General features: G+C 37.4%; 1 protein-coding gene across 1 annotated transcript; it reads left to right on the top strand.

The window, feature by feature from the left end:
• The first annotated feature begins 209 nt into the window (after window positions 1-209).
• Scsalpha1 (Succinyl-coenzyme A synthetase alpha subunit 1) lies at window positions 210-7991 on the top strand. Its single transcript, XM_071592252.1, has 7 exons — window positions 210-460; window positions 574-794; window positions 935-1156; window positions 1269-1373; window positions 5647-5826; window positions 6271-6405; window positions 7425-7991. Exons 1-7 carry the CDS (start codon window positions 424-426, stop codon window positions 7503-7505), a joined length of 981 nt encoding a protein of 326 aa, XP_071448353.1. The 5' UTR covers window positions 210-423; the 3' UTR covers window positions 7506-7991.
• The last annotated feature ends 269 nt before the right edge of the window (window positions 7992-8260 follow it).

Genomic DNA, 8260 nt, shown 5'->3' with positions numbered 1-8260 from the left:
CCTTTTCTCACTCATTTAGTCTTACAACTGCGGATCTATTTAAACGATAGGTACCAATAATTTATTTTTTAATAATAATTGGTTTTATCGTACGTTCTCCATTCTCCCTTCGTCTTCCCGCTGCCACATGATAGCAATGGTGATACAGCTGCTACGAGTGTGAACGGAGTTATCTCATTCCAGCTGTAGCGCTCTGAATGAGTGTGTAGGAGAAACCGTAGGCACTAATTCTAGTCCCAAATCTACTCTACCAAATACCTTTCGTCTTTCGAACTTCCCTGCTTTTGATACCTAGCTCAAACCTCGCTCTCTCCGTTTCCCCCTGTGCTATCGGGGGATACGATACAACGTTAGTCTTTTGGAATTGCGATTGCTGAGAATCGCTTTTTATATTTTTAGACCACTTTGTCCTTTGTAGTCAAAATGGCAGCCTCCTTCAGAATCATCTCAAGAGTAGGAGGTAATACTATGATTTTCATTGTGAATTTGCGTAATAAAATTGACAAAATTAGTTTTTGAACAAGTTGTTCGCTATGTTTTTTGCTTTTGTATATCAGTGTTGTACTTTTTCAGTACCGAAGATCAGTAATGTTCGGACAAATTACACTTCTACAAGACCGAACATAAAGTTGACTGCGTCTACTAAAGTTATTTGTCAAGGGTTCACTGGAAAGCAAGGGACTTTTCATAGTAAGCAAGCGATTGACTACGGAAGCAAGGTAGTCGGAGGTGTTTCACCGGGAAAGGGTGGAAAAACTCATCTTAATCTACCTGTTTTTAACTCTGTTAAAGAGGTAAGTTTATTCAAGGAAAAAATTATGCTCATGACAGCTTGGCGACTGGGCAATTAATAGGTTAGGCCATAATAACTTGCAAAAAGCAATTGGATATACAAGATATTAATGCGTTGAGCCTTTTATTTTGTAAATTCTAGGCTAAAGATGCTACCGGAGCTGAAGCGACTGCCATATACGTGCCACCTCCGGGGGCAGCCGCTGCTATCATAGAAGCAATTGAAGCGGAAATGCCTCTCATCGTGTGTATAACGGAAGGTATCCCACAGCACGACATGGTCCGAGTTAAACATAAACTTGTTAGGCAGTCCAAGTCTCGCCTAATAGGACCGAACTGCCCAGGGGTTATTGCTCCAGAGCAGGTAATAATAATTGACTGCTTCATTTAGATTGTTTAATGACATATTATTGACCAAGTTTGGTACAAATCAAATCATTAAATTGCTAATAAAGATTGGCAATATTTAATTTCAGTGCAAAATTGGTATCATGCCTGGGCACATACATCAAAGGGGTTGTGTTGGAATTGTTTCCCGCTCTGGAACGTTGACTTATGAAGCCGTCCAGCAAACAACTCAGGTAACCATTGCATGCACCTAGTCATTTGTGTAAATTTTGTATATCTATACGTGTTCATCGTACAGTTGATGGAAGAATAATCATATTGTGTTGCCCCACCCTATGGTATTTACAGATTTTGAGTTTTTCCATTAATGTTGTTTAGTTCTCAAGATCTCTTGTAGGAAAGTGTATTGGCGACTTTCAAATCTTCCATTATGACCTTGACTGTTAGTGGCGAAACTGAAGAGCTAAATGAATTAGCTGTAGCCTTTTTAGTCATAAGAGCTAAACAAGCTAAGTCTAACTTTAAAAAGGACGAGCTGTAATATCAGCAGGAAAGCATTACATTAATGGGTATAATCTTGTCCAACAAAGGTATTTGGAATGCCTGTAGATCCTGATAAAACTACAGCCCTAATTGTGTAGTGGAAGCAAATGGTACAGAGGCACAAGAATGGTAGGCTCTTTTTTGTGAATATCTAAAAGTAGGCTCATTGGCTATTCATTGAGTATGTGAATATTGGCTATGTGCAAATAATAGCCTCATTTATTTACATGAGAATGTCTTAACTATATGAATTGTTGATGATGGAAGGAAATGGAAGAATGTAATAGTTAGTTAGGAGGAAGTACAATGAGTATTAATAAATTGAGATGGGTAACAAATAGAGCTAAAGAAGAGTGCTGGAAGACTTAGAGAAAGGGTGAAATTGGTGCACTATACAAGAAAGTCTCTATTGGGAAAAATCTGTGTTAGCAATAAGAGATAAGTCAGAGAAAATTCTAGTCTAATCAGGAAAGATCAAAGAGAGATGGAAGGAGTACATGTATATAGAACAACTGTATGGTAAAGAACTTAGGCCAGCAAGGTTAGACTTAGAAAGAGAATATGATGTAGGTGAAGATAGCTTAGGTCCAGGCATAACAATGGGATAGAAAGGCCAATAAGAGAGATGACATCTAATAACGCCATGGGAGTAGACTACATTCCTGTAAAACTACTTAAAGGTTGAGGAAAATGTGGGAGGAATAGTTGATATGGACTGATTCGTAGCATCTATGCTGAAGGAATCTGGCCATAAGACTTATGAGATCGGTGTTAGTTCCTATTCTGAAAAAGGTAAAGGCTACTTCATATGAGGACTACAAAAAATAAGTTTCATTTCCCACTCGGGTAATTTGGTTCTCAGGATCATCAACAAAAGGATAGAGAGACAGGCAAATGGTTACTTAGGGGATGATCAGTTAGGGTTCAGGAAGGGGAGAGACACGCTTGATGCCGTTGCAGTAATGAAATCTTTAATTGGGATGTTCCATTGAATACTATCTATTATTTGCCTGTTTAGATTTTGGAAAGGCATTTGAGTGAATGAATTGGGAAAAACTGTTGACTATATTGTAGAAAATAGGAATAGATTGGAAGGATAGGAGACTGATCCGCAAACTGTTCATATCTCAGACTGCTCAAGTTCAAATGGGGGACTGGTAGTCTGAACGGGTAGTATTTGGAAGAGTTGTAAGGCAGGGTTGACCAACATAACCTTTACTGTTCTATGTATATGTGGAGGAAATGATTAAAGAGGCATGGAAAGAAATGGAGATGGGAGTGAAAGTGGGCGGGGAATTCATAATACCAGTTAGTTTGCTGATGTTAAAGCTTTAATTTGTCAGCCAACCAGCCCAGGGGTTGCAAGCCTTGCTGGATGAATTGGAATTTCATTGCAATATATATGAGATGAGAATCAATATTAATAGAACAAAGGTTATGCGATTTTCTGACAGAAGATAGGCTTGACATTGACATAGGAGGGCAAAAACTAAAGCAGGTGAAATATTTACTGAATCTCAGAAGTGTTCTGGACCAAAATGGTCAAAGAAGTAGGGACATAAGGAGAAGTATTGCACTAGGCAAAGAGGCTTTCACATGGAGGAGGGAGTTGAGTAAATGTTAAGTAAAGGCTCGTCAAAACTTAGATTTGCAGCGTGGAAACATGGTCACCGAAGCAGGAAGATAAGCATGGATAGGAGGCTTTGGTAATGTAGGTGTGGAGAATAATCAAAGGTGAAATGTGCAGATTAAGGAAACAAATGAGGAGGTGCAAGGTTTTGTTGGGGAGGAGAGGGGATTGGAGGTAGGAGAAATGGATCAAGGGCATTTGGATGTTGAAGACTGTGGTAGAGGGGAGAATGTTGGGCAAACGAGGAATAGGAGATGGATGGAATGAAGGGAAGAGGTAAGTATAAGGAGATGATGAGGGATTTGTTATGAGTAGAATGTTGGGTTATTTTTTAAGAGAGACAAGAGAATTATTTTGTAGTTTTTGTACATTACCTAATAAAAATAATAATTGCATTGTAGATAAGTAATATCAAATGGAAGTGGTTATATGCATATGAAATGACTTTCCAATCACTGAAAGACAGAGTAACTGATTCTCATGCTTTAGATCCATTTGGATCCTTACTTTAGATCCAGTTATATTTAGAGTCATCATAAAGAATTGTCTTACAATGTGGTACATGAAAGAATGATTATACCGTGTTGAGTCTGGTGTCAGTTGCATCCTGCTAACCCAATGAATGTAAATCTAACTGTACTAAGACTGGAAAAGAATTAATGCCATTTTTTTGTCTCCCAGAAATGTCATGTGCATATTAATGGCTTCCATGTTGATGTCCAGATGGACCATAAACTACAGTTTCAGTAATTGCAAAGCTCATTAGGAAGGTATGATCAGTAAGACTTGCAATGCTTGTGAATCAGGTCATTTAAGTATACCCTGAATGTGTGTTTTATAATGTACCTGGTTAACGTGTTACACTTGGCAGGTATTTTCTCTGATCTAATCTTAAAGAAATGAGCCGTGATCCAGAAGTTAGTGAGATGGTATGAATGGTATTGAGTCATTCTTCTAGGGGTAATGAAGTAGGGGCTATGAAGGCTGACCTTCAGAAGAACACCATTTTCTTACCAACTCCAACCAGTGATCGTAAAATTGCTCTACGAAGGCTAACAACCATTGATGAAGCTCATCAGGCTGGCCTGGTCTTAAAGATGACTTTGAAAATGTTGCTCAGCAATGCAGAAGTTGTGAAAGATATAATGCCATTTAATTCAAAGAAACTCTGATCCCACTCAATGTTCCTGATGCATAGATTTAATGCTCATACAATGCCAGCCTCTGTGGCATTCTCATCTGCCAACCTCGAGGTCGCAGGTTTGACTCCCGCGTAGGTGGGTTTTCTCCCGTTTGGAGCTTGGGTGGTTTTTATTGTTTTCAATGTAATGTACAGGGGTTCATTGGATTAAGAGCTGGGAAGTCCAAATCTTGCCCCAGTAAAGATGTTAAATAAATGAATTAATTGGAGCAGATATTCAAATTTGGACTCTAGTCCTATTTAGTGGATATTAATCTTTTACACATTGGATTTAAAATATTTCCCTCATTATTATACTGATTAAATAAGACTTCTCATTCAGTAAATGATCCAATGCATAATATTTTTAGCCATTATGGTGGCCCACAATTCATATTTGCAGGTACCAAAAATGTTAATTTTTATCAAGTGAATGTAAATCGCACTATCAAAGTAAGGACATTGCTATTCTCAGATGCTCACCTCATTGTCACAGGAGTAATGATCCTGCCGACAAAGCTATTGACATAGGTGGAAACATTTTCAATATAGCTTGAGAAGAGGAAATTGATAACTTATTTGCTAATGGATATTAATAATTCCATTTTAGCTTTGGATACTTCCCGGCACATGAAGTCAAAAGAAGGATTTTGTTTCCCATGTGACCTGCTCTTGCTGAATTAAAAAAAATCAAGTTGTAGGATTATATTTATTCAGTTCTCAAAACACTTAATAAGTCTACCCATGATTAATTGGCTGGATGCTCAACCCAAGAATATAAAAATAGACGACAAGGTAGTAATTTGCACTAAAGTGGATATGTTTTGACAAAAGGCCACAGTTATTAATGCTGCCAATGAAACAAGATTTTACTGGGTTGAAAGGATGCCAAATGGTTGAATATTACAGTATTTGTCAAATGAAATATCAGGTAAAACAAAAGCAGAAATCAATGATGTTCATAAAACTGCAGAATTTATTCGGAAGTAGTTCTGCTGCAAATTAAAAATTCCCAATGGATACTCAATAGACGTGGAGTTTAGAGAAGATATGAATAGTAATCTGGAAACATCATGAAGTATTCTTATGGGTATTCATTTTTTAAGTTCCATGGGAGATGATTGAAATCTCACACGACCTTTTTGCACTTCAGGTTGGCTTAGGGCAGACCATGTGCGTAGGCATTGGAGGTGACCCCTTCAATGGAACCGACTTCATAGATTGCCTTGAATTTTTCCTGAATGACCCAGACACCAAAGGCATAGTGCTCATAGGAGAAATTGGTGGTGTCGCAGAGGAAAGTGCGGCTGAGTATCTTTTGGAACACAATTCTGTGAGTAAAGTTACCTCTGCTCTAGCGAATCTTTTTTTACAGCTCCATTATCTAATGAGATACCAGACCAGTTGGAAGCAAAGTGGAATTAATAGAGCTGTTTTGTTTTCTTTCTGTGATGAATGAGTACCACAAAGTCAAGTTGCTAACTCTTTTTGATGTGATTTTTTGTGTTCATTGGTCTCCACAATGCTTAATTTGGACATGTATAATAATCAATGCTGTTACATTGATAGTAATTTTATAAAGTCACTCCTTAGTGTTTCAGTAATTGTTTTCAGTTCTCTGTATTGTTATTCAAGTCAAGACTTATTTTTCTTTGCTTGCATTCTGCTGACTTTGTGCTTGGTCATTTTCCTGGAACATACTTGAATAATTTCATCTGCCTATGCATCTCTCTCAGGGCAATGAAAATGTCTTTTTTGCTGTGCTTGACTTTTGAAGGGTCCTAAGGCAAAGCCAGTGGTTTCATTCATCGCTGGGTTGACTGCTCCTCCTGGGAGGAGGATGGGACATGCAGGTGCCATCATTTCAGGAGGCAAAGGGGGCGCACAGGACAAGATTGCTGCCCTGGAAAAGGTATGGATGGCACTTCAGATGCCCAAATTGTTGTCACCGTTGTAGTGGGAGCCTAAATGTCCTTATTTAGAAGTGCAACAGAGAAATCAAAAGTTGCAGATTTTTCATTTAGGGAACAACCCAATAAAGTTTCACCTGGAAAATGCCCTAGTCAAGCAACAAACCTTTTATTGCACCAAAGAAATAGATTATTTGCTCAAGTTTATGCTAGTAATGTCTTTGAGATGAATGTGAGTACCTTGGTAAATTAAATTTGTCCAAGTTTTTTTATATGGTGAGTCCATGCTGCTTCCTGGAATTACAGTTGCATAGTTTAGTTGATGGACAACTGTTTCGCCCCCATTCCTGGAGGTGTCAAATTTATTAATGAAGCCTAAGGATTAATTTTTTTTTATATAGTTTGCTACTGAGAGTGAATGGTTTCTGAGAAGTAAATTGAGGAATATGTATTTTGTTTCATTTTACTGAGCATTTTCCTGGATTAATCTAATAATTAGGATTTATGTTATAAATACACCATTAACAGGTTTTAAGCATTAAATCACATTGTTTACTCTTCACCCATGAAAATATCTTCAAGCCGCCCTTCTCCTCTTGAAACTATTTGCCTCGATAATTCTCCTCAAATTGAGATGGTTTTGTTGGTGGTCTGTTTTGTGAACATTTTCTCCCCCAATGTAATGTGTAAGTCTGGAACTTCAAATAAAATTTTATCCTTTCTTTATAGTGTGGTCACATTTTTCTGAGGTGTAATTAGAAATGCAATCTTTAATTCCAAATAGATTTGTTTTGCAAATACCATCCTTGCAAATTCCAAGAAAATGCGGGGGATGCAGCAACAGTAACTTGTAGCAGTCATCTGCTAGTATGCATTTCAGTGCAATAATTTCACAGTGTAAAAATCATTCCCGGCCAAGGTAAATGATTTTTGCACTCTTGAAATTGTTGCATTGAAGTACCATCCTTGCAGTTGAGTATTAAATGAGTTTCTAACTGGAACATTTATTTTGTATTTTCAGGCTCATGTTGCTGTCACGAAAAGTCCTGCCCAGATTGGCAGCACCCTGCTGAAGGAGATGAGGAAACGTGAAATTGTTTAAGCGGCCCTGCAAGAATCACTGCTTTGGTCCAAGATGTGAATAGATATTTTTGTTCAGTTGTAATCACTTCGCTATCCTTGTTCTGAAAACAGATGAATGCAATGCATATGTGTAGTATATGTTATCTCTGTGTCAGACAGTCCTGTACTGAAAAGAAATGCATCCTAAAAATTGTAGTTCTGTGGGAATTTGTAGGCCATTCATTTCCTCTGTGGGCTTAGTGCGTTGCCTCTTTTTTTTATGAAAGTTACTTGTAAATATGTTTTTCCTGGGGTAACTACTTATTCCAATATATATATTATTGAAAAAATGAATGTGATAAAAATGATCTTTTCCTAAAATTTACATACTCTTTTAAGTAAAATTACCATTATCTATTTTATCCATTTTATACACGAACACAATCACTAAGAAATTTCAACCTCCACCATCTCGTACAGTATGTAATTTGAGATTTTGTTAAATAAATTAGATTAACTGTTATGAGCAAGTTCTTTCCTTTCAAATAAAAGATAACTAAGTGCGCAGACTCAACACTTGAAAGGGAAGACATTTTCTTGGTTTTCAGTGACAAGGGTTGCTGCAACCAAAGAAAATTGAAACAAAAGAGGGCAATAAAAAGCTTAATGAAGTTTCAAGAAATCTTCATGAAGATGAAGTCCACTGCCAATAGTTTGTGCAATATATCTCCAAGGATATGAAAAATGGCTTGGAACTGGAAGAGGTGATTGACATGACTGTTTCCCAAAGAGTGA

This window comes from Hetaerina americana, unplaced genomic scaffold (assembly GCF_022747635.1).
Source record: "Hetaerina americana unplaced genomic scaffold, ioHetAmer1.1.p SCAF_5, whole genome shotgun sequence".
NCBI lineage: Eukaryota > Metazoa > Arthropoda > Insecta > Odonata > Calopterygidae > Hetaerina > Hetaerina americana.
Note: the sequence above shows the minus strand (reverse complement) of the source record. Positions and strands in the feature narration are given on the sequence as shown.

What these genes read in the sequence shown, in the direction of transcription:
- Scsalpha1 (XM_071592252.1), top strand. Translation starts at nt 424, where the DNA reads ATGGCAGCCTCCTTCAGAATCATCTCAAGAGTAGGAG. An exon ending in GGGTTATTGCTCCAGAGCAG is followed by an intron (nt 1,157 to 1,268) that starts GTAATAATAATT and finishes ATTTAATTTCAG; the next exon opens with TGCAAAATTGGTATCATGCC. An exon ending in AGATTGCTGCCCTGGAAAAG is followed by an intron (nt 6,406 to 7,424) that starts GTATGGATGGCA and finishes TTGTATTTTCAG; the next exon opens with GCTCATGTTGCTGTCACGAA.